The sequence below is a fragment of the Tinamus guttatus genome, unplaced genomic scaffold (assembly GCF_059628265.1).
Source record: "Tinamus guttatus ecotype Peru unplaced genomic scaffold, ASM5962826v1 Tinamus_guttatus_pri_ptg000530l, whole genome shotgun sequence".
In the NCBI taxonomy this organism is placed as follows: Eukaryota; Metazoa; Chordata; class Aves; order Tinamiformes; family Tinamidae; genus Tinamus; species Tinamus guttatus.
In genome coordinates this window covers 2,044,008-2,070,106 of record NW_028289064.1, presented here as the reverse complement: position 1 = coordinate 2,070,106, position 26,099 = coordinate 2,044,008, and the positions used below count along the sequence as shown (strand labels likewise).

The 26,099-nt window shown below is 36.9% G+C and overlaps 2 protein-coding genes across 2 annotated transcripts in view; one reads left to right on the top strand and one right to left on the bottom strand.

The window, feature by feature from the left end:
- The first annotated feature begins 118 nt into the window (after positions 1-118).
- Positions 119-21,693, top strand: LOC148592725 (uncharacterized). Its single transcript, XM_088534018.1, has 14 exons — positions 119-571; positions 3,354-3,429; positions 4,281-4,373; positions 5,265-5,375; positions 7,232-7,339; positions 8,046-8,162; positions 10,443-10,556; positions 12,518-12,643; positions 13,705-13,824; positions 16,531-16,659; positions 17,768-17,902; positions 18,966-19,076; positions 20,903-21,022; positions 21,536-21,693. Exons 1-14 carry the CDS (start codon positions 119-121, stop codon positions 21,691-21,693), a joined length of 1,971 nt encoding a protein of 656 aa, XP_088390144.1.
- A 2,970-nt stretch (positions 21,694-24,663) lies between these two features.
- ITGB1 (integrin subunit beta 1) overlaps positions 24,664-26,099 on the bottom strand; it is a 39,858-nt gene continuing 38,422 nt past the window's right edge. Inside the window, exon 16 of the mRNA XM_088533965.1 lies at positions 24,664-25,880. Within this exon, the coding sequence (XP_088390091.1) occupies positions 25,815-25,880 (66 nt within the window). The 3' untranslated portion in view covers positions 24,664-25,814. The remainder of the gene's footprint in view (positions 25,881-26,099) is intronic.

Sequence of the window (26,099 nt, the reverse complement as noted above, 5' to 3'; positions counted from 1 at the left end):
TTTTATGTGCAGAGCAACTCAAAAGTTTAATGCATTTCATGCTGATGTATTTCTCTCAAATAAGAATGTACCTTCTTTGACCTTTTAGCTAATGCTAACTATTTTGAAACCCTACAGAATGGGGGAAGATGCATGTGGCACCACTGATTTGGATTCTGTGAGCCTTCCAAAAATCCGAGGAGACTCAGAGTCACGTTTTTCCTTAAATTACCAAGAACAATTATTGTCCAAATCTTCAAGTGTACACAAAGATTCCCCCCAACTCATCTCAGAAAGACAGAAGACTGCCATGTCTGCTAGACCCAGTACCCAAGGACAAGATGAATTTTTACCCTTGTATGAAAACAGTATGTTACCAACAGCCTTACCTTCCAAATACCACGATGTGGCTCCTCTTAAAAGCTCCTTGAGCAGTCGTAAAACATCTTCTGAATCTCAGGATGCAGAGGAACCTTGTCTTTTCCCTGTTGAGAAGATACCCCCTTTGAAGACCCAAGAAAAAATGCCAGCAGTTACTGCTCAAGAAGATAAAAAGGCACCTAGGCTAGTTTTTCCTGTCACGCCCACTGAAGTATTATTTATTTTAATTTTATATACTTTCCAATGATTTTGAGTTAAGTTTTGCAACTCCAGTACTGATGAGTAGATATATATTTCTTTTGATTTAATAATTAATGATTGAATAACTATTTGGATCATCATTAGCTCTGAGTGTTAAACTCCAGTGTAATATGCACAGTTACTGATGATAGTAAAGTATTTCTTTGATACGATGTGAAATCTATTAACAAAAATAAATTAAAAACACAATCATTTCCCCCCTACACGGAGTAGGAACTTAACAGAAAGGAAGGAAGGGGGGTTTCTTTGGTTCTGAGTTCCAGGTTTTCCCTAGATAATATTATATTCAAAAAGTGAGGAGATTTGGTTGATTGATTTTGGTTTTTTTCTTTTCCCTCTCTCTCCCTTTGTCTTCTGTTTCTTTCTTATTCTTTTCCATTGGACGTGACTCAATTACAGCTCCACTAAAAGCTATCAAATATTCTCATTTGCATTAAGAAAACTGAAAGGAACTTCTCCAACCATGTGTCCTAACTTGGCTGTCTGTGTCTTCTTTGGATTTTGTTATTTTAGCTATTTGTTTTCTTTCTGACCTTTACATCCATACCATTTAATACCATTCTGAGGAAAAGCCAGCATTAGTAGGAGGACCTAGAGAATCATTATTCTGGGCATCCTATAATGCAAATGTGAGATAATCCTCCTTGGGAGCAAAGCTTTAAGTTTGTGAAGGGAATGACTTCTTGAGTGAGAACTCTAATCCACTCTGCTGTTATGCAAGGAAAAGATAAGATTGTCTCCATTTCTGTATGGAAGTAGCTTCAGCGTTGAGGTGGTTTTATTTCTTTACTCTTTATTCAGACAGAGAGTATGTTTGTATTTTAGTCATGTAAGTTCTGCCCAGCTTTCAGGCAGGCTTTGCTGATTCTCTTGAACAGAGGGTGCTTCCAAAGGGGGAGAGGATCAGGTAAATACCTGCAAATATTTGTGCTTCTCACTTTTCATAAGAATAGTTGTACGCTCTGGGAGACTCCTTCTCTTGTTTGTTTGTCTGACTAATGTAGTATCATGTATCAATCTCAACTCCCTTTATCTTACAGTAAACTGTGAGATACAGTGTATGCAGAAATATAGTACTGGAAAAATTGAGGAGATAGCACTTAGTTCAGTCCGGTTACAGTGCAGTGAGAAAGAAGTGTTCTATGTGTGTGGTTTTTTTTTTTTTTTTTTTCTTTTTGTAGTGTGTGTGTGTGTATGTCTTAGAAACTTTCTAAAACAATGTTCATACTAAATGTTCCATTGACCTGCAGAGCCAAGATAACAAAAGATGATTTTTTAGAAGAAATAACTAAACACTGAACTATTTATTTTCTAACGTATTGGTCACTACAGACGCTGCAAATTTACATGTACATTTTGTCTGCTTAAATCTTCAAGTCTGTTTTGTGAGCTTAGAGTAATGATATATTTGAGAACCTGAAGCAAGTGAGAAGGATAGTTTATTTCTCTAGTATGTCATGCAGGTGAAATTAATTTATTACCACTGCAGTTTTGCTGTGTCAGTACTCTCCCTGTGTTAGAAATTGTCACTTAACATAGCTTCATTTTGTAGGAAAAAATCTTGTTTGCAAGGTGAACTGTAGATGTTCAGTCATCATGAAATTGATCGCTGTAGAAGGAATTCCCTTTTCATAACTGACCTACTTTTTCAGTTTTGTTCTTTTATTAGTGTTGTAAAATGTTTCTCTTCTAATATCTCTCATTGTTTTGATGATGATAATATGGATGTAAGGGAACAAAGTCAAGATAAAAAAGGTGAAACACTTTTCAATATCTTTCCAAAATTATCCATGGGCTCTTGGGTCTTATAGATTGCATTCAGAAGTGAAGGCAGCATGTTAGACTTCTGGGGTCACGTGCATGAGATCATGATTTCATCAAGTCGGGATCATTCCACTATTTCTGCATGAGAAAAGTAGTGCCAGGAATATATTGAGATGTGCCTGAGGCTTACAATGTGTCGTGCTTATGTTACAACATTTTTGATTAGAAACAATTAACACGAATTCCAAGAGGGAATGATATAAAATCCCTAGCCTCGAAACTGTCATCTTTAAGATTGTCCTGTAAACATGTTAAAATACAATAACATTTTTGAGTAAAATACCTTGGTGTTTCCTAACCGTATGGAAATTATGCTCTAAATGCTTTTAATGTAGCACAGTACTGCCGTGCAGCATGGAAGCAGCACGATTCTAGCAGCAGCCCTCCAGCATCTGTAGTTTCCTTTGTAGATCAGAACGTGCAAGAAGGCCACTCCTCTCCAGTGTGACCGAGAGGAGCTTTCTTTGGTCTAGCACTGTTCCTGCAGTTCAGCAGTTCAGAATACATGTTGTCTTCCAAGCCTCCATAAGAAGAGAATATATGTTCTATAATTTTTCAAATATTGGAGGATTTTAATTGCTGATTTTTCTTTTCACCATGTGTTTATCTTTCCACCTTGAGAAAGCAGAAGGAAAAAAGAGAAGATCATAATCTTTGCATAAAGTTCTGCAAATTTAATAATGAACAAAAAATGAGAGAAGGCAGAAAATATTATTGCATTTATCTGTTTAGAATTCATTTTATTAGATAAGGTAATTACTGCTAAGTTCTGAAAGATAACTTGTTCATTTATAGTTTGATCATGTTTAATTACGACTTGGATATGTTGAAATAAGATTACTTATCAGTTGCCTATTGTTTTATTATTAGCAAGCAATATAACATAATGCTTTTACTTTTATTTATAGAATGTAGCTCGGGAAACTCACTCACTTGAGAAAAAAGGGCTTTCGTGGTCTCAACAAGAAGTAGTAGATGTTAAAGGTAAATATTTTCTTTTGTTTTAAAAGAAAAAAAGAGATAATGTCTAGCTAGTGCCATCATGCTGGAATGTATTGTCAGAGTTGTTGGAAGATGCTTCCTGAGTTCACTGTTTTCAGTGTATTTACTTAATATACTTAGAGTGTATTAAGTATTGAAAAGAATTTTTCTCTGGAACTGGGACATTCTTACATCAATGAATGTATTTTTAACTGAATTGAATATATGTGCAAGATACAGGTAAATACAGATGATTTAGTGCTATCAAGGATGTTGATATTGCTCAGCAGCATCCTGGTCATTTGTATCCGTAACAGCACTTCCAAGTAGATGGACAATATTTAGATGAGCTGTTACAAAAAGTTACAGAAGAACTGTAGTTATCTGAGCTAGCAATTTTTCTGATAAAAGCAAATCTGCCATTGTGTTGGATACATACTCTTATTATGCAAATATGTTGCAAGATATGAAGTAATTAAACACTCATTTTTAGGTAAATCAATTACAGAAAAACCATTTTATTAGTGGTTTTGATTTTCAAACTAAAGATAGGTATAAGCCTGAAGACTTATGGCCTGAAGTCCATAAAGTAATGGTGCTTCAACTGTTTCACATCTTCATTAGAGTAACAGGAGAGTATGCAGTGAGTTAATATGAAAGATAACCAAGACCATAATGTATTATGCATTTATATACAAACTGCTATACTCCAAAAAGATCATGCTATTAAATATAGAATATAGTTTTAAAGTAAAATGTGTTGCTCTGTTTCTCTACCCTGGATTATAAACTATGGATTCATTAAATAACTTTTTGCTTTTGTTACATTCCCAATGAGATAAAACTTTTTTCAGATGCAGAAAGACTCCCATTAATAGCTCAAATGCATCAACAAGCATCAAAACAAGCATCAACACATTCACTGGCAGAAGCTGACCTGGACACTGGTAAGTAGAAAGCTAGTAATTTAAGGATCTAGTAGAAAAACTTTAAAAAATTTCCTGAAGATGTTGGCACTTTGCCCTTGTAGATTTTTTTTCTTTTGTTTGTTTTTAATAATTTTTATTAAAGTTTGATCAAAATCCCAAGGACCATTGAATTTGTGCAGTTTCTTTATTTATATGTATAAAATGGTTAATAGGGATGATGTTATAAAGGATGCAATAGAGCAAAAATCAAAAATGTTCATATGGGGAAGAAGCCACATAATTTGTTAGAACCTAATTACTTGATTAAAATCTGTGCCACATGTGCTTTCCAAAAGGGGTCAAAATGTCCTGTCTAGCTTGGTGCCTATTTATTGTCTGTATTATTGAGTGAAACTGCTTGGAATGTTTATTACCTAACAGCAATTCAGAGATGTAGAGTGTCCACAGAGTCGCTTCAAACACTGTTAGCGCCACACAAGAGTGCTCGAGATCTCACTTGAGACATGAGAGGGCAGAGGGCAATGAGTGCTTGTGCTGGGAAGCTGCAAGTACTCTTGGCTACAACTCTGTAATTAAAACCATGATCTTTAGGACATGATATGGGTAAAATAGGCAAAAATATTTTTTGGACCTTTTTTGGAATGTTGGCTTTATAAGAGCATCCCACTTTACATATGCTGATTGTTGATAGCTTAAAAAAATACATTTTTCAGTCTATTATCCATTTTTTTTCCCACTGAGGTCTTGCAGGGCTTTCCTGCAGAAGGAAATATGATAATAGCAGTTTTTTAGATTTATAGAAAATTTAACATTTGCTCTCCCATTCAGTTTCTAGAGGAAACCCGTTAGAGACTGTCTAGAAGTTTTGTCTATTGAATGACTTTCTGAAAAGCTTTTATCTTTATCTAGGTAAGAAAACAACTGAGATTTTGCACAGTATGCTGGCTAAGCTATCACCAGGTTCAAAAAGTCTGCAAGATACAGAAGCTTTTGAAGATAGCGGAATAGATAGCATGGCTGGTAAATACAGAATAATGTAGAATTCTGTGTGTCCTATTATTTAGCTACTTGCTTGTTTTACTGTAACATCACATATGCTCTTATTTAAGAAGTGTTACTACTCTAGCAACTCCAAGTCTAAAGATCAAAAAAAAGCAAATCGGTGAGAGTTCCTGGAGAAATCATGAACAGAAGAATCATTTAAGGGAGAACTTAATTTAAAAACTTTTAGCCTGTTTATCTGCTATATAGTTGTCAGACTATTAAATTAAACAAGATGGGGACACTTACAAAATGTACAGAATGTAAATCACTCTAAAGTTTAATGAGAGAACTTATAGGGAACTGTTAAGCTATATGGAAGAATAGGAAGAATATCTATCCACAACTGCATAAAGTTGAATATTGGCTAATATATTCCAACAGGAAGCTCAGAACCACATTTGATGGCTTTCTTCAATACCTGGCTGATGTAAAACTAGCTCAGATATAGTTTTTCAGCTTGGTAACTAGTGTGGGTGTTCTATGTAATAGAGTTATTTTTTTTAATAAGGTGTAGATTTGTATTTTATATAGATGAAAGCAATACTGGAATCTTTACATTTGATCTAAAAGATACCTGGGGAACCGGTGTAAGAATTTAGATGGGAGAGTGTTGAAGCAGGGTGTTACGTTGCATTTTATAAGGGATGAAAGGAGGCAACTTCTACATTTGGATGAATGGGAGGAGGATGTTGAGTGGAGGCTACACTTCAGAGATGAAAAAATGGAAAAAAAAAAGAAAAAAGAAAACAGGATCCCAAGGGTTTTGATGGTGTTTTTGTTTGTTTGTTTTTTAACACTGAAGGAAAACTTAATTATTATCCTGAGATTGTATCAGGAAAGATAGAACTGAAAAGGAGAGATGCAGAGAGGGTTTTTTTTTGGGGAAAAAAAAAGATACTAGCTATTCTTTTCAAGTTTATTTTAAACTAATAAAACCTTGAAATGAGAGAAGGACAGATGGAGAATTTTAGAAGAGGAGCAATCAGTGGTGCTGAGCTTGATCTGTTAGTCATCAGCATGGAAATGAAAACTGAAAATGTGTCAGCTGATAAAATTGCTTGGAGACAGAACTAAGTGGAAGATGAGCCAAAGACACAAAGGCTCAGCCCTGAGGAGAGAATGGGAAAATGAGAGTGGGGAGAAAGTAAAAATACTGATCAAAAATGAGCTAAAATAACTGCCTGGGTAGTTCTGGAGCAGAAAAACAGGACCTTCAAAGTGTAATAGGTGTAAAATGCCAGGAAGGCAAGAATGACAAATGTCACCAAAAATAGGAAGAGGGTGAAAGAGAAGATGGCACATGAAAAGCAGCAAGATTATATATGCCAAGCAGCAGGAGTGGGCAGCCCCCCAAAGGAAAGACAGTTGGGAGAAGTGGGGACAGCAAAGCAATCAGGGGCAATGTCCTTGCTGAAAAGGGCTCAATCCTGCAGCTGCTGAGCGAGGGCATCCCCAGTGGCTCTGGGGATGACTATGATCAGCTAACAGTTCAGATCACAAGGTAAGTCAAAAATGATGAGACAGGACTGGAAGTCAAGTCAGCACCTTGGGTTTGAGGTTGGGCTTAGTGAGACCAGCCAGGGTCAGTGAGCAGTTAGTGATTGACAGGCAAATTTGTAATGACAAGGCAAGTCCAAGATCAAGCCAGGAAATCAGACCAACAGGCTAGTCAGAGGCCTGCTTGCAGAGTATATAGGCTAATAATTTATTACATCATTTATTTTTAATAGTAAAGCTTTGCATTCAAGGTCCATCTAATAGGATATATTTTTTAAAAGAAATATAGGAATGTAATTTTCAAACTGATAACTGATATTTCGGACTTATTGCAGAGGATAGATCAAATAAGCTACCAAAACTTCTTGCAAGCTTGGAGTCAAATCTGAAAGACCTGCAGGAAGCACTGGCTCTGACAGATGACAAGTCAAGCAATGAAAGTGGTAAGTACAGGCCTAAAATTCAGTAACAAATTGTTTATTCAGTAACAGTTTTTGTATGTCTATATAGTAGAATCATTGAGACAGTCTTACTGGGAATCTGTGGAGTAACAGTGCAGAATTAGATTTTCATAAACATAGAAATGATTTTAGCCATTTTTAATGTTTGGAATTCTCTTGAGACCTGCATAAAAAGCTTAAGGAATTGAAAGCAGAGAATTAATTCTTTTTTAAAAAGAAAATTAATGCCGTTTTAAAGAAAACACTTTCTAAGTGATTGATGTCTCAGGAGCACCACGGTTAGAAAAATATTTCTTATGCATGTTTAATCTAGGTCTGCTGTGGTAGTTTCTCACTATAATTGTTAAACATTATCAAAGGTCTTATAAATATTTAATCAGACAAATTATTTTGTTACATTTCTTAAGCTGTACAGAGTTTTAACATATGTGCATTATTTCCTGCATGAGAGTCCACAGGAGTTTACAGAATGGTTTAATTTTTCATTTTAAATACTTTAAAATCATTTAGAAATATTTTGAGTAGTTGCTGTGTGTGATATCTAGTATTTACTATGAGAACACAAAGGCAACTTTCTGGCAGTAAATACTGTAGTTTAAATTCTCCTGTTATGAGAATCTATAAAACTTTAAAATACATAATATGTTGTTCTCAGTGAGTTAAAATCATCCATTTTTTTTTTCTATAGAAAGCCATAGATATGAACTAAAAAGGATTTTAGCTGAAAGTCTGGAAGCAAAACTGAAAGACCTGCAGCAGGTGGAGGCTTTCATAGCAGATCAACTAGACATACATGAATTTGATGGTGAGAAGAAATTTTATCTATATATAGATATAACTTTGGTAGGCAGTCCTAGGGTATGTTTTTATGGATTTTAAACTGAATATTAACACATTTTTTTTTACTGAAAACTACCATATGTTATCATTTGTGTCTAGCAACTGAGAAGAGTAGTCTGATTTGAAATATATGAAATTATTATTTTTCCTAGACTGGAAGATATGTCAGCAAACTTTCTGAACTGACACCAGAAATTAGAATTAACTTTAAGAATAGTCTGCTCTATCAGGCATAAAAAGATAGGAGAAAAAAAAATAAAGAAAATTATAATTTTTTGTGTGTGTGTGTGTCCCACACCTACGAACACCCAACCTCACTTTAACAATCGGGTCTAGTCACTGAAAACAAAATGTCTCTCACTACCTTTCACATGGCGTAAGGGGAAGCCGCTAAGGGCCCGAGCTTGTCTGCAGAGTAAGACCCCTACCAGGATACTCACCAAGGCCAAAGGAACTCACATACTGTGAGCATCCAAGAATTTACTGAGATTGCAGCAATGCACAGCCAATAATGAGCAAGCTATTCCTACCCCTAATGTGTTCTCAAGTAATTACAGATTCTCAGGGTCAATAACTGGTCCTTCAAAGCTTCAGAAAGAAAAGCTAGTAACACTAGTAATTACATTCACCCGTACTGCTGATCTAGTTGGCAGTACCCCATGGTTTGTTTGGTCTGATAGTGTGTAGATGCCTTGGGTTGAACTAGATACCTCAGCTACAGTCAGTGGAGTTCAGAGAACACCTTGCCTGAAGCAGAACTGCCTGTATCTACTGATAGGCTTCTAAAGCTCTCTGAACTACAGGCCTACCTAGCAAAATGTTTATATGTCAAATCTCATTGCTGTAAAAAGTAGCATCCATGTTCCCTGCAAGGAATTTGTCCTCTTTTTGAGCTGCTTGCTCCTTAAGAGCTGTCAGTGCATGATACACACCTCACCCATTCCTGATAGCCACCAAGAAGCCTCTCTGAAAATATTGCTTTTGAGTGTTTCCTGCTCTTAAGCAAGGAGGGTGATTCTTAAGCAAGCGGAGTGCTGGAGAGAGTCCGGCGCAGGGCTATAAGGATGATCAGGGGCCTGGAACATCTGCCCTATGAGGAGAGGCTGAGGGAGCTGGACCTGTTCAGCCTGGAGAAGAGAAGGCCGAGGGGGGATCTAATCAGTGTCTATAAGTACCTCAAGGGAGGCAGTGAGGAGAATGGGGTCGGCCTCTTTTCACTGGTGGCCACCGACAGAACTAGAGGAAACGGCCGGAAATTGAAGCATCAAAAGTTCCATAGGAACTTAAGGAAGAATTTCTTAACAGTGAGGGTGACAGAGCACTGGAACAGGCTGCCCAGAGAGGTTGTGGAGTCTCCTTCTCTGGAGATCCTCAAAACCCACTTGGATGCAGTCCTGTGCCACGTGCTCTAGATGACCCTGCTGGAGTCATTGGGGTTGGACTAGATGACCTCTAGAGGTCCCTTCCAACCTTAAGCATTCTCTGATTCTATTATTCTCTGGCTTAATATTTTGCAGAGCTCCTGCTTTTGCTCTTTAGAAGTAAAGGGTGTAGAAATTGGCAGAGAGTTTAAGAGGAATAACTGGGAAATTGTGGGATTATAGGAAGAAAAAGGTTTCTGTAGCTGTAAAAGAAGAGTTACAAAGAAGGGAGGCCTAGGGAAAGGTAGGAGAACATTCAAAGTTCAGTACACTAAAAAGAATGTGGATAGTGTAAAGAAGATTTGAGATAGCAGTCTTCGGTGGATGAAGGTTTTCTAGATGTTCTGGTGTTTGTGTTGGTAAAGGAAATTCTGTAGAATGGTGTAGCAAACAGAAAACGGAGGTGAAATAAAAGAACCTTGGGAGAATGTGGACAAATAAGAGGAACTTGAGATATTGGAACAGAAAAAAATGGGAGGGAGAGCTGAGAACAAAATAGAAATATTACGATAAAAGTACCAAGGCAAAATTAAAAAAACAGAGACAAAAAAAATTTCAATAGTTTCTCATGATAACTGTTAAATTGTTAAAGGATAAGAAAATGTACCTCTCCAACCCACTACACTGAGAACCTGGAAGTTTGTGTTTTCCTCTTCTCTTTCAACTAGTAATTAAAATTGTGTCTTATTTAGTAATAAACATCGTTATTTACTGTAAAAATAGCATAAATATCTAGTGTTCTGAATTTAAGTTTTTATGCATTTTGAAAATAGGAATTAAAATTTCTCTATATAGTTAATTATCAAATAATTTCATTTGCATAGAAAAGCAAGTGTATGACATCCCACAAACAAGAAGGCTTCTACTGTCAAGTTTGGAACCAACTCTGAGAGATCTGCAAATGGCAGATACAATTAGCCTGCCAGAGAGCATAAATGGTGAGGATAAAGTTACATTTCTACTACACTTCTAATTTGGATAAACTTCTGAGGTCTTCCTGTTCAACTCATTAGAAATTAATATTTCTACTGAGCAGTTTAGTAATGGAATGTGAGAAGCAGCTTCTGTAATGTTAAAGATCAATTAATCTAAAATAACTTCTGGAATTGTTTCTTTAAATGTCTTCTATAATAAATTTTATGAAAATACAATTTCTTTTCTCACTTGGGTGTGAAGTTACAAATGATACCGGTAACAGTATCCTATTATTATAAATCCTGTTATTATAATTGATTACAGCTACATATCATTTAATTGAAAATAAAATTGAAAAAAATAATTTAGATCCAGGGAACCTGTTTATTAATAAGCTTTTCCAGATTCAGTGTTATTTAGTTACAATTCATTGCATTGCCTTGTTCACTGTTTGCCTTGTCATAGTATCATTAAAACACAAAAGCAAAAATAATGGAATTTATTTTTAAATTTAGAAAGATACATTAAGCCTTGATATGCCATATGGAATGTTTTCATCTGATGGACCACGGGAGTTTCTGGGGAGTCAGTTAATTATATAAATCAACTGATCTTTTAGACTTTTTTTGCAAAAGTGTATATAATGTAATTTGAATATAAGCAAAATCAGGTTTCTTAAGTTTTTCTGCATTGCCTATTAAAGAGAGCAATTAAATATTTTTTTTTTTTGTGAAGAAAGTAAAGTTTATGTACTAAATGAGTTAAGAAGGAACTTAATGATGTAATTGAAGATGTGTAATCTTCACATCTTGAAGCAATCAAAGTCTCACACTAAGCCAAATAGAGAGGGGGAAAAAAAAAGGCAAGGAGAATGCTCAAATATTTCTGAACTTACTCTACAATTAACTGCCTTAATGGGTAGCACTGATTTTCTTAGAGGCAGCGAGCAGCTGCATCCTATTCTGTCTTATTTTGCCTGCGTGGGAAAAACAAAGTTGTGTGGTTATCTTGAGTTTGCGAAGAAACGATGGTACAATTACATTGATAGATGCAGAATTACAAGGATTACATACCTCTCATTGCAGTGTGGGATGTAAGGATGCATGGATTGGCTTGGCCTAATCAGTTCCCTGCTGCTCATATCAAACAGAGCTACGTTTGCATTGACATTCAGATGGGGAGTGTGCTGTTCCAGTGAACCTTCCAGTCATCCTCAGTTTACTGTCCCTTGGTTCACATAATCCCTGTGGTCTTGGAGTGTAGACTGGATTTTTTCCAGAAGAAACTAAGCTAAAAGATGTGTTGCAGGAGTGCACGTAATGTATTCCAACTGGTAATAGACCCTCAAGCCTTGGGATTAGATTTGAATTTATCTGAGTTAAATGCATGAAACATGGATAGTGAGGATGTCTGGTCCATAGAGCCATGTAGGTCTTATGTTGCTGCTTCTATTATGTTGCATTTCTTGCCAATACAGGCTCCATCTATGACACAACTGGGTCAGCTGTCAGCAAATGATTCATTTTAATCTAATCTTTGATATTGTCATGTCATGACAGTTTTATTACAGTGTTATTAAAGCTAACAAAAAGACCACTACCATCTGCTTGGTTGGCAAGAAGGAACTTACAGAAAGGTGTCTTTTGTGAGACCTCTCAAAAACAGAAATTACTTCCTTACCAGAAGAAATCATGAGGTCATGTGATAAGTTTTCACACAGTGATGAAATAATCATGTGTGTACACAGACTTTTTTTTTTTTTTTAAAAAAATTATAATTATATTGGAGAAGCTCTTTAAGCCCTGTTTTGTAAGAGGGGTAGAACACAGCAATTTTTTCCGAAGTAGTAATAGTTTGTAGCCTGAATGTTCAACATATACTGGAAATATTGAACAAATGTATATAAAGGTGTTAATTATGTTATGTTCAGGCCTTTTTTAGCAAAATGTAAATACATTTTATTTACTAAAATGCCTCTTTGTAGAGGACAGACTGAAAGAATTAATGAACCAAAAGAATAATTTCCCGTCAAGTCTGGAAGGAAATTCACAAGATTTGCAACAAGCACAGAGTGGTTTGGTAGACCAAGGAGACAAATACAGATTTTGTGGTGAGTGCAGATTTAATATCATATAAATATAGAGAGTTTTGCTTACTCCCTATTGACTGTCCAGTAGGTTTCTATAGATGGGAGACTTGTCTCTGTGACTGCTCATTTCCCTTGTTTATCAGTCTCCTCTCTGCTTACTTTGCTTATAATTCCAAATTAAATTTGTTATGTGAACCAGTAAAAAATCTACCCTTTTCTACAGCTTTGCTCTCTTATGCAATCAAATATTAAGTCACGCATTCAAGAATCAACATGGTGTCTACTGGGAGGAGAGAAATCTTGAGAGAAAAAAGGTCTTACTGGCTGTAAAGCTAAAACCAGAAAAAATCTGAGCAGGAATGAGAAGGGAAGATTGGCCTGTTTTACAGGCTTATGATACATTTCTGACCAGTATAAAATGAAAATGACTCATTTTAATTTTCTAGTTCAACTAATGATTTCAGTAAAAGCTGACGAGCAGTGGTGTTATGCTGGAGACTGACTTCATTGCAAAAGGCAGGCTCTGCCTGCACTAGAGCAGTCCTAGACAACTGAAGTGCTGATGTGAAAGCTGTGGTGCTTGCTTCATTTCACTCTAAAACACCACTTCTTAAAGAAATGTAGATGAAACTTATGTTTTTGGTGGTTTTGAAAATCCTGTGCAAACAAACTAGATTTTTTGCACTTGGTAAAAGTTCCACTGCTGGTCTCTCCTTAGTCATTTACTGCTAAGTGCAAGCATTGTCTTAGACTGCAGTAAAGTCTGTGACCCTTCCAGCTCTTCATGCCAGGCTTCCCTACTTTTGCAGTAGCTTCCAGAAAAGAGTGTGATGTACTCTCTTTTACTGTTGCTGTTCGAGAGAATTGTGGAAAAAATGTTTTGTATCGGTGGAGACCTTGAAATAGAATTTGTTTCATCAGTTCCAGACAATGTGAGGTTTCAGTGGACACATTAGTGTGACATAAAGTAGCAGACCAACCAAACGTACTGAAATAAGTCTGTTTTCTCTCTTGAATCATATTTTAAAATAGTAAGTATACTTTACTTCCAATTATTGATGCTAAGTATTTCTTTATGACAGAGAAAAAAATGCAGGACCTTAGAGGAAAAAGAAAACTTTTACTTACCAGCCTGGAATCAAATTGGAAAGATCTGCAACAGACTCGGAATCTGGCTGCCAGCCAACCTCATGGCACGGGTGGTAAGTGCTAGAAAACATCAGCCTCTAGCTCTCCTGGGTCACCTTAAAGGTCTGTATGGCCCAGTGTTGCCAGCTGTGTTCAAAAGCAGATGTGTAGAGAACAGTATATGATTTTTCTCAGAACATTGTCCAGTTTCTATCTGTATCACAGTTGGTACATTCTGTAGTTGATATTCCGTGATTAATTTTTTGCCAAGAATTTGTCTGTTTTTTAAAACTGTATGTTAAATAAATTTAGATCTACAGTACCCACACTATGTCAAAGTGGTTTTTTTCTTTTTTTTCCATCTAGCTACATTGAAGATCAAGGTGGTTTTGTTTTTTTCTAATTTTATTGCATGTTTTCTGAGATGTCTGGGACCAAAGTGATATTTGAAACGTATGACCATGGTTTTGGTTTCTACTTTTTTTCCAGTTATTCCTACTATTCTGTATGTTTTATTGACGGATGCTGAGCATTAAGCTGACTCGGTGCTTTCCTTCCTGAGTAGGCAATAGGTAGTTGAGAGATCCCCATTTACTTTGTACAGCTAAGATTCGTACATTTCACTTGGTTTTCATTTGTGAATATTAAATTTATCTGCCTTCTCATGTAGTCCCTGAACATTTACTTGAACAGCTTGATTGTCAACATTGTCAGCCGTTTTCAGATCACTTACACTGTCGAACAGTACAGCGCTCCTACAGATCATGCTAGGACTCCATACATGACCCCTCTCAAACTAGAAAATAATTAGTTCCTGTGATTTGTTTCCTATCTTCCTCATTTAAATAGTTATTTATTCATTTGAGGACCTTCCTCATCACAGAATCACAAAGTGGTTGAGGTTGGAAGGGACCTCTGGAGATTACCTAGTCCAACCCCCTGCTCCAGCAGGGTCACCTAGAGCACGTGGCACAGGGTGGCATCCAGGTGGGTTTGGAAGATCTCCAGAGAAGAAGACTCCACAACCTCTCTGGGCAGCCTGTTCCAGGGCTCTGGCACCTTCACAGGAAAGAAGTTCTTCCTCACATGGAGATGGAACTTCCTGTGTTTTAATTTATACCCATTGCCCCTTGTTCTTTCAGTAGCCACCAACGAGAAGAGTTTGGCCCCATCTTCTTTACATCCTCCCCTCAGGTTCTTGTATGTGTTGATCACATCCCCTCTCAATCTTCTCTTCTCCCAGCTCACCTAGTCTTTCCTCATAAGATAGATGCTCCAGTCCCTTGATCATCTTTGGTCTTTAATAAAAGGTATTGCTGAAAGCCTTTGGAAATCTATGTAAACAAAGAGAGATCATTTCATACATGTTTACTGTCTCTCTCAGAGAAATCCAGAAGACTTGTGGGACATTGCCCATGCTGACTCTTCCCCTATACGTCATACTTATCCATGAGATCTTACAATTTTTACTAATTAGCAGCAAAAACATCTGGCTAATTCTTCTGTAACTCTTTCAAAACCTCCAAGATAATCCTTTTAAAGCTCCCAGAAACTTAGACTGTTAGCTGTGTTCCCTTCTCTTGGCTCGGAGATCTGGTGTTCATCTCCAACTTGCCGTAGCCCTCTCAAATACTGAGCACTGGCTCCTGGCAGTTTTTTTGCTATTTCTTTGTTGATTTTATCTGAAGTATTTTCTGTTGATGTTTCATTTTGAGTAATTTCTCTGATATATACTCCCAATGGGACATTTTAAGTTGACAGCCTCCTGAAGCTTCTCCTTAGTGAATATAGAGGCAGAGAATGAAGTTACATATTCTCCTATTTCTTCATCTTTCTTATATTTTGTTCCAGTATGTTATTTTTATTCCTTCTGTGAGTTTTTCACCAAACACTTTTTTCCATAATCTAGCATATAACTTTCGGTTCACTGCCATTTTCTTGATTTAACTTTGACTTCAAAGTCTTCAAAGATGTCCTCTTATTTTGATTATCTTATTTTTCTGACCGTTTAGGCAGTGATATTCCTATTTCTGATCTTTCTAGAATCTTTCTTTACAGGTTATATGATACTCAAGAATATTTTGATGCTCCCTCCAAGCATGTTATCCTTTTAGTTGCTGTCATCCTTCTAGCCCTTTGATTTTTTTTTCTTTTTTTTTTTTAAGGTTTCTCATTTTGAAATTCAATATTACTCTAGTAGATTCTTTTCAGTCCTGCAATTAAAATGCTCTGTCTGCTGTTACCCTTCCACAGAGCTGCAAATACAGCGTTTATGTGCTGTCAGCATCCACATTAAAAAAGAAAGGCATTTTACCCTTCCTCCCATCTTACTACTTAGACTGCTAGCGCTTCACCAAGAGCATGGATAAGTTCGACCTGACTTTCTTACAGGCCTTCCTTTTATGAGACTCTGAAGTGATCCCAATTCTTTACTCTATAGTCAGGAAGAAAAAAGTATGACTGTATCATTACTTATTTTACAACTGTCTTTTTGTTAGGAAATACTTCTGAGATAAATGTTTATCTGAAGTGTCATAGTTTATGTTTCATTTGTACTAATATAACATGTCAATAAGATAACAATGATTCATACGTTTTCAGTGCTTGTTTTACAATGCTTAAAAAATACTTAATCTGATGAAATGTTTGTATTGCCATGATAGTCTTTTAGGAGAAATATAAGCATTCTGCTTGCATGTTCTGAATCTTGTCTTTCATTCTAGAAAGATATACTGTAAATTATTTTCTCAAATAAATTCATCAAAATCACCCTTTTTCAGTAGGAAACAAAGTAAAGGAACTCGACAAGGAAAGAGAGACTTTGGTTGCTGAAATAGAAGAAAATCTAAGGAGCCTGCAGCAAATTGAGAATGTGGTAATAAGCCATTTAATCACAGACAGATTCCCTGGTAAGTGCAAAGTAAGTAACTCTGTAAAAGTGGCTTGAAAGCAAACATGTAGATACATGAATGTGGGGGCTAACTTGGAAACAGCTGGATTTGCCTCTACTTCTGCCATTGCTCCAACTCTTTCTCCCCCTCTACCTCTCTCCCTCTACCCTTTTATTTTATGCACTGCTTCCAAACCTCAAATGGTCCTCTGTGTTTTTCCATTTTTCTCTGACTCTGGAACTCTCATTCTTTTACTACTGCCTCCTTTACCACCACTAGCCACCATAATAAGCTGCCAGAAATACCCTCCGTTAGCTCTGTCCTTCTCCTTGGTATTTCATGTTCTCAGTAAGTGCAGGGCAAAGGACGAAAGCAGGCAGGGATTATTGGTACCAGGGAGTGTTCATTACTTTCCACACATTCACCTGCAGGTTTGGTTCTTTAGCTGATAACGATTATTCTCAGGAGAAGATATATTTTGAAATTTTCAAATAGCAAATAAAAATCTGTTTCTAAAAGAATATTCCATAGTTTATAGTGCAAGACTACTACTAGGGATTGTGCTCTTTAAATCACTTAGAGATTAAATTTTAAGCATGCATGACTGTCTGTTTTGGCAGTGCTAATCACGTGTGTAAAATTAGGCATAGAATCCTAAAAATAGTCATAGATGAGTTTAAAAGGCTGTCTCTTGGTGTGTACTTGAGAACTTAACAGAAAATTTACAGTATAATACTTCCAAACTTCTACTGTGGATCAAAATAATGAGCTTGTTTTATATTTTGGTCCTTTTTTATTGACAGAATATTTGAGACTTTTTTTTGATTCTTCAGTATTTTAAAAGATTTTTCTTACATTGATCTGTACAAAAATTCCATTCTTTGTTAATCTATCTTTTCTAAAAAAAGTCTTTAATGTATATGTTTAATATTACCTAGATATTCTTAAATTATTTAAAATTCCTCCTTACATTTTTTCTAGTTATAATTTATCCTTTCTAATGAGATAATTCCCTAGTGCCGATACGTTTATTATCATTAATGAGCATTCACTTGAGTTACTTTCCAGTACTCAGTGTTCTGGCACGTATATTCATAGTTTCTTCTAAATATTTTCTTTCTTTTAGATAGGTGCTTTGGCAGCAAATCTGATTTTTTTGAAAGAGAATCAGAAGTTCCTGAAAAACAGCCTCTAAGTAGTACAATTTTGCAGCTAGAACATACTCTTTTAGCATTTCCACTTAATGAAGACAGAAGCATTGGTAAGTAAACAGTTTTACTTTAAAGATATATAGTTGTTTTCTACTAAGACAGTAATATGTTTTAGATGGGCTTGGTTAATGTGATCTTTTAGATGAAACAGGAGCAGAGAGTGCTACTTAAGGAAATATGAAAGCACTAGTTGATGACTGGGTTGAGTTTTCACACGTTGACATCTTCTGTTTAGGTAGAATGGGTAAAAATGGAGAAATACCAATATTTTGACTGTAGGCTATAGCTTTTCCCAAATCAATCCGATTAATAGCATTTTTGAATTTTTCTCCTTTGTCCCACTCTATCTGCATTTTATTGATTGTTTTTCTTTAGTATCTCCTTCATCTTAGTAATGAGAAATAAGAAATAGTACTGTGTTTAATACTCTTAATTAATCCAGAGAACAGGAGTTTAGCATTAAGGGGAGAAGGCTTGGACATTTGTACCTGCTTGTGAGTATATAAAAATACCTGATGGGAGGGTGCAAAGAGCTGGACTCTTCTCAGTTGTACCTAGTGAAAGGGCAAGAGCCAAGTGGGCACAAATTGAAATACGTGAAACTGGATCATGAAAGCTCCTTTCTTGCTGTGAGGGTAGTGAAACCCTGGCACAGCTGCCAGAGAGGCTGTGGGATCTCTGTCCTTGGAGAGGTCTCTGTCCCAGACCCCAGCTGGATGGGGCCCAGGCCAGTTGCTCTAGCTGGAACTGCTTTGAGCAAGGGGCTGCATCAGACGTTCTCAGACGGGCTCGTCCAAACTCAGCTATTGTGTGATTCTACGAGGATGAGTATTTATTTCTGATGGAAGAGAGAAGAGAGAAGAAGAAAAAAAAAAAAAAAAAAGCAGATTGGACAATACTGCAGTGCTACAGCTGTACAGGAAAAAAAAAAAAAAAAGCACAGTCCTAAAGAATGTTCATCAATCTAGATGATGAGCTATGATAATGTATAAAAATATACAGAATAACTAAGTTAGAAACCTACTCGTTGATTTTTTTTTTTTTAATCTGTCATCTGGTGAGATATTTGTTAATCGCTCTGTGAGTTGTGTGTTATATAACCTGATTTTGCAGAAGATGAATTGTTAGCACTGAAGGAAAGAATCCTGCTTCCAAATCTTCCATCAACTCTGTCACTTATTCAAGGTATGGACAAATACATCAGTAGGAAAAGGAGAGTTCCAGGTAATAAATGATTTAGGCTTCTGTGCTTTTTGTTGTGCTTTGGAGGTGTATATATATATATATATATATATATATATATATGTATTTTGAACATGAATTCAATTTCACTGAATTAACTTCTGTGGCTCCTGTTGGTTGCATGTTCCCTACACATACATTCATGTCACAGCCGTGTCCCTGTGTCCTGTGCTATCCAGCCAGCCCAGCTGCGCTGGGGAGGAGCAGGGGGACCTAATGGACCAGCTTGTGTGTGCGGGAGGCCCGGGTGCTCCCTCCTGGCTCTCTAGGGCAGTAAGGCTTGATTAGGATTGCACCGGTACATAATGTAGGCACTTGTTTCCAAAGCCAACAGACCAGGAGGTAGACATAACCACAGACTGCTATTGCCTGTGAATCTCTGCCTGCTTTTCCTGTTGCGAGCTCTCATTCTCTGCTGTCACACACAAGGTGTTAAATCATTCCCAGTGAGTTTTAACTATTCTTGCTTCATTGCCTGCTTATGCTCAGACCAGGGTGTCCCTGTGCGGCCACACTTGGCAGTCTCTGTCCTCTTACCTGCATCAGGTTTTGGCATTTTGTAGAGCAGCCACAGCAGTATCCAAACTTGAAGTGTTCCTGTTGCTGTGTGTCTTGAAGGCACTCAGAACAATTCAGCAAGTCATCTCATCAGGGGACACTTGAGCAATTGGTCAGAGAATTGCCACAGAAAACTCCATCTTTCTATATATTTTCCATAAATATTAAATTCAATACAATTATTGCATCAACACTTAAACAAATAGTGCTACTTCATGTTTATATTCTTTCTAATTACTCTTAACTATTTATATGAACGCTTAAAAAGCAGATACAAGGTGAAATTGTGACTCCATTATCCCACTTTTTAAGCTGTATTGTTCTTTGCTACACACATGCATTATCATTTAAAAGCCAAATATTGAAATAATTATTTCCATTATATCTTATTAAATAAAGGATTTTGCAGTTTTAATGATTTACTTCAAAGATAACTTAGTAATCAGTCTTCAACAGAATGCAGTATGATTCCTGAAAGGAAGAAATGCAATTTAATCACAAGCAAACATAAGTTCTTATCCTTCTGTATTTGATAACCTTTGCAGACACTGGTACTGGTACGTGTATATGTGTATGGACAAACAAAGAGGACAGTGAGCACATTTGATCTGTATTTGATTAGCTGATCAGTTTTTAAGACACCTGATGTGTTCAAGGTTTCAAATATTATGCGTTAATTTTTGCATTTATCCATTTATTTCCTTGTAAATGCGGACAGTGTTACCGAATCACAGTGCTAGGCAGCACTTGCTTCATAAGGAAGAATGTATCAGAATTCAAGTACATATATTCATTGAATTTTCTGATTGAATAAAATAATTTCTTGTCAATCTGTTTTTCTGAAAACACAGTTGGTAGCTAATGCAGATACTGCTAGAGATTGCCCCATCACAAAACCACCTATTTCAGATATTTTGCTTACACTGCAGATCCAAAAGAGTGTTTTACTTGCTTAACACATTTCTTAGTAATGTTATTCAAAATGACCAAAACAAACATTGATTATTAAGGATTTTGGAATTATTATAATACTTAAGTTGAATGTATTCTGAACAGTATGAAATAAAAGTTGTTTGAAGTTAACCAAGAAAGCTACATAATTGTTTGCAATCCTCTTGCTTGTTATTACTAGTTACTATTGCTTCTGGTTTTTTTTTTTTTCTTTTTTTTTTTGGTGGGTATAGTGTAATTTTGAATGCTCTTTTTTTTTTTCCTTTTTTTTTAATCTGATATTTTATCTTTCATTTCAGAAGCACCTGCACAGCCAACCCACGAAAGAGACACCTCACCACCTGTTCATCCAATGATGCCAAGCAGAGCTGTTTCCAAAATACAGTTTGACTTTTCTACACTTCCAGCCTTAGTTCCAGGTAACTCAGAAAGCCAGCGCTATGTCTGAAAGAGTTGTCAAATAGAAGGGAATTCAGAGCTTGTCTGATGAAAAGAGTGGTTGTCAAGAGCAGTCCTGTGAGTTAAAGGGCTGCTGTGGAGCGTGGGCCCCTGCAGTCTGCAGAGGAAGGTGGACCTCTCACCTAAACAGGAGAGGTTTCCTGCAAATACCATGTGGCTTGAGGGAGGATTGATGCTGACACCCTGTGTTCACTGCTCCTGGGCAAACTGCATCACAGATATGAAATGACATTAGTCTCAGGCAGATTTTTACATTTTTGTGATTTTTAATTTCATATATACTTTTAATAATGGGAGTCTACATATTCTTAAGGCAGTATTTATCTTTTTGGTTCTTTAAACTGAGTCTTGTGACTATTAAGCCAAACTTAATCCTAAGGAAATGAGAATTTACCTTTTTTTTTTTTTTTTTAGTATTTAATGATGTGCCATATACTGTATTCTGACTATCTACTTTTACATACTCTGTACAGAAGGGCGAGTTCAGAAGCCATCAGAAATTGAACTTCAGAAGAGAAAGCTGGTGAAAAAATCAGACGTTTCTGAGAACAAAAGTAACATTCTTATTTATATTTACAAAATTGTTAAGAGATATACATGCTTTCTAACATTTTTTTTTTTAAAAATTTAAATCTAGTCAGTAAAAATACAGCATTTCAGCTCAGATTTTTACTTACCTGAAAATGCTTTACTTCCTTTCCTTACTGCCCCAGCCGTGGCTTTGCTCGAGAGGTTTAGGCAGTCACTGTTCCCGCTGGCTTTTCCCTTGGGGCCAGGGTAGCCCAGGTCAGCTCTGCACTGGGAGCTGGACTGCTGGCCTGGCTGCCTCTCCTTCCAGGCCCCTCTGCCCTGCAAAAGTGACAGGAGCATCTGGAATGAATTAAGATAATGAGGGAGAGACCTGTGATGAGCGTGAGGTAAGAGGTGGGCTCAAAAGACACCCAGAAGACACCCTTCACCCCAGGGAGGTGTAGTGCCCAGGTCAGGTAGTGTGTGTTGCACTCTGCATAACAGCGTGGGATAGGACCTCTGGATTGTGCAACCTTCACTCCATAAAATTAAAATATATAGCAGACTATGTAGCTAATGGAAATGCATTTTGGTGTATTAGAGTTATCTTAAATTGTATCTTACAAAGCTATTATGTTAAATATTAAAAAGTCTTAAGTTTTCATGCTGGATCTGATGGAAGGACTGGTTTTGGTTTTAGGAGGCTCCTCACCTCCTCCTTACCAGGGAGAATGGGTAAGTAAACACAACATTTTTGAAAACTTATCATCATTCACTCAAACAGTTTCCTGCAGAGCTTTCAAACAATTTGACTGTCATTACTGACCTGACACAAGTTGTTGTGGTGTTTGGGAATTCTGCACACGCTGCTGCTGCTTCACAGTCTTCAAGAGCAACAGGCAGATGTTACCCTGGATGCATCCGGTGTTTACCTGTCAGGATGCTCTCTGTCTCGTCTCTCTAACACTGAGCATTTTACTAAAAACTATTCTGCTTTCAGTGGTATTTTCACCCTGATTTTCACTTTAGAAGACTAATTGGGTTCTGCATTTCAGTCTTTTGGCACCAGTCATTTAAACAATCAGAAAATAACGTATATATTTTTTCTTTTAGTTCCACAGGGACCCATGAGGCTGCAAAATTTGCAAATAAGCAATATTCTCACTCTGTAGTGGCAGTTTTTCATAAGTTTGTTTTACACACGCCTTGTACAGCTTATCTTGAGCACGTGTTGCCTTTGGGAGGAATCCTCCTGTCCCTTCAGCCTGCGCAGCAGCTGAGCAGATGACTCCTGCCTTCCCAGGATGACACTGTTCGGCTGAGCCTCCAGCCTGTGCTTGATGGCACCGCTCTGTTTACATTGAATTCCTACCATGGCATTAATTTGCTCTAGCTTTAGATATCTGACCTTTACATCCCTAAATATGTGCCTTTCATCCTAAGTGCTTTTAACATCAGTTAAAAGAAGTAGATGCCAGAGATCATAATTCATGCTGAAACTGATGTCTTTAAAATGTGATTTACCTCATTTCCACTCACCCCCTACTCCTTTTTTTTTTTCCTCCTTGAATAACTGTAAAGGACAAAGAATGACCAGCTCTCAGGCTTAGATATTTAACTTAGAAGTGCCTTAGTGTAAACCAACTGAATCCCACTCCCTATTACTTACCTTGTACCCGCGTGCACAGCTGTTAGTATCTAAGTAGTAGCTAGACTCTGAAGACAAAGCTTGCATTTGTGTGTTCCTTTCGTGGGCACAAAGTTATTTTCCATTGCTGTTACTGCTAATAATCCCTTGCATTGCAAGTATCTTTCTTGTATCATTATATTTGCTACAAACAACTTTTACTGTTAATATATTTTTGAGTAACCAAACAATGGAAGTGTAGAGAGGTATAATTAGATATTTTATACAGTATTCAGTCCTGCAATGTACAGCAAATTTTATATATATATATTTTTTTATTTCCAGGGAGACCTGTATATTTCTGGGAGGAGTTACCCTTTGGGCTCAAAGATTCAAGAAGCAAAGAGGAGGTGAAACATCTCTGCTAAGATTCACATATTTCTCTTACTAGAGATAAGAGATTTCTCTTATTATAATATCTGTGATGGTAAATTTACAACATTAATAAATGTGCCACTCTGTCACTCTCATATATCTGATCTATAATTGGGTATACAAGTGGAGTATGCCAGTTACAGCTGGATTACTTGAACTGTACTGCTAATTCCTGCAGTGCTGCAAAAGCTCCAAACTTGGTCCTTTTATGAATATTGATAATCTGCGTAGTTTGACACATTTGATGAGACTTCAGAGTAATAACTCCCTCCCCTTCCCTGCGATTAGGAGATGTGTGAGTAGGTTTTTTCAGAGACGTGTTTGCATTGAAAGGACTCTCTCAAATTGTTGACCCCTGAAGAGTCAACACAGGCAGTACCAGAGAGACTGGAGGTTGCAGCCCTGTCATGGAACCTCACTGGTACTGGTGTAACAGGCACTAGGTCTGTGCTTGTTTTCCAGAAAGATAGTCCTGAAGATGCCTGTATGTCATAGCTGAGTTTACAAGTGCTAAGTATACTAGTGCAAGACGCACACGCAGCTCTCACCATCCCTAGCTACGTTTACATCTCATAGAAGGAGGTTTAAATAGTATCTGGTTTGGGGAAATTTTATATCTGCTACTAGTGTCTCTGAAAAGTGACGTGTAACCCCTAGACAAGAACTAGAGCCCCTGGCCCAGGGAAAGGGTAGTACTAGACCCATAAAAACAACCAAAGCCCAAACACCATAAACTCTATAAGGAAGGGGAAATATTTTTCACTTTTTAATAGTGCAGATGAACCAAAATACATCTCATGACTTGTGTAGCACAAATGCAGTAAGTGAAAGCCTATAGCTTTAAGATACCATTAAATAGGAATCGGGGACCTGGCTATTCTGCATTTAGTTACCTTTAGTTACCAAGATCACTTTTGCCTAATTTCCTCAAACCTTCTCTAAAGAGACAAAGAATTATTATTATAGCTGCTACCTCTTCTCCAAACAGACTTAGAGATCAGTGTATACAAAATAGAGAGACGACATTCACATATTTTAAGATACTTTTATTTAATAAATAACTTCAGTAATAGCATTGTAAAAAGTGAACATCTGTTAAAATAAAAAGGCACTTAAAACAAGGATATGACTATCAGGCAAGTTGAATGGTCAAAGGCAAATATACATGGCACATGTCAAAAAAATGTGACTCATGGCACATGACAAACTACGCAATCTTAGCTACAGGGTAAAGGCAAATTTACAGCTAAGACTGCCAAAAAGAGGAGGAAAAAAAAAAAAAGCTTGTGTTGATACAAAAATATTACACAAAGAATTGCAACCACGTACGTTAAAAGATTAGAATGGTGCCACAGCACCAGGTTTTAAACCAAGGAAACATTAAAGAAAGACAGACATGGTACAACATAAGGCCCTTATGTGGTTTGAGGATGTCTTGGTAAAGTACTTCATGATACTGCCACCCAGGACTTGAATTTACAAAGGAAAACTAAGCAAGTTGCCAGTCGGCAACATTTTCAGTAATGGCATGGGGTTTTTAAAGCTGATTGATTGTTTCTTTCTTAAAATTCTTCCCACCACCCTCCATTCAACCATAATCTGGCATTAAGCAAGTTAAGCATGCACCCACCTTTCAGCAATTTACACTGCTCTTTTCCACCTTTCCCAACTTACTCTACACTGAACCACATCTAGCAAGTAGAAGACCAGTTATTCATGAGCTCCGTACTAAGTGAGTTTAACTATGTCTGCAAACTCAAGCCCTGATTTCCCTGTAAAGCTTAAAATTTTAATACTAAAGGGCAAGGCAGAGCCCTCATACTGATTGCTTTAACCATTTCCCTCCCAGACATGTCACAGCAGTATCATGTCCTGAAGAAGAGCTAGATTCACAGCATAGGAGGAAAAAAATATCAAAAAGGCACCATGTGACCTTAGCTGACTAAGCTGCAGTCTCAAGTTTTCTCTTTTTTTTGTCAGACCCTGGCACTGATTATTTTTATTTGCAAAAAAATAAAAAATAAAAAATTACATATGATACATTCTCAAAACCTGCACAGGAAAACAAACCTATATGTAATGAATTAGTAAAATCACTGCAGTTTGCCCTAAATCTATCTTACTGTGACTACAAAAATTGCTACGCTGCATACAGTGTTGTGAAGTTACACAAGCAGTGCTCATTTTCCCTCATATTTAGGATTGACCACAGTTGTCACTGCACTCTTGTAAATAGGATTTTCACCCTAGAAAAAGAAAAATATTTATGTTAGATTTATATGCACTTAAAGAGATGAAACAAGGCAGAGCATTTATGAAATGGCTTAAATTACCTATTGATGTTTTGCTTTGACACACAGCTTAAACCATGTAATTCCCCTCAGCACCCGCAGCCAGGGCACGCTGGGCTCTAACGCCGAGGGCTGGGGCAGCCTCCTGGCTGGGGCTTCCTCGGAGCTCGTGCA

What these genes read in the sequence shown, in the direction of transcription:
- LOC148592725 (XM_088534018.1), top strand. Translation starts at nt 119, where the DNA reads ATGGGGGAAGATGCATGTGGCACCACTGATTTGGATTCTGTGAGCCTT. An exon ending in CCAACCTCATGGCACGGGTG is followed by an intron (nt 13,825 to 16,530) that starts GTAAGTGCTAGA and finishes ACCCTTTTTCAG; the next exon opens with TAGGAAACAAAGTAAAGGAA. An exon ending in TAGGAAAAGGAGAGTTCCAG is followed by an intron (nt 19,077 to 20,902) that starts GTAATAAATGAT and finishes CTTTCATTTCAG; the next exon opens with AAGCACCTGCACAGCCAACC.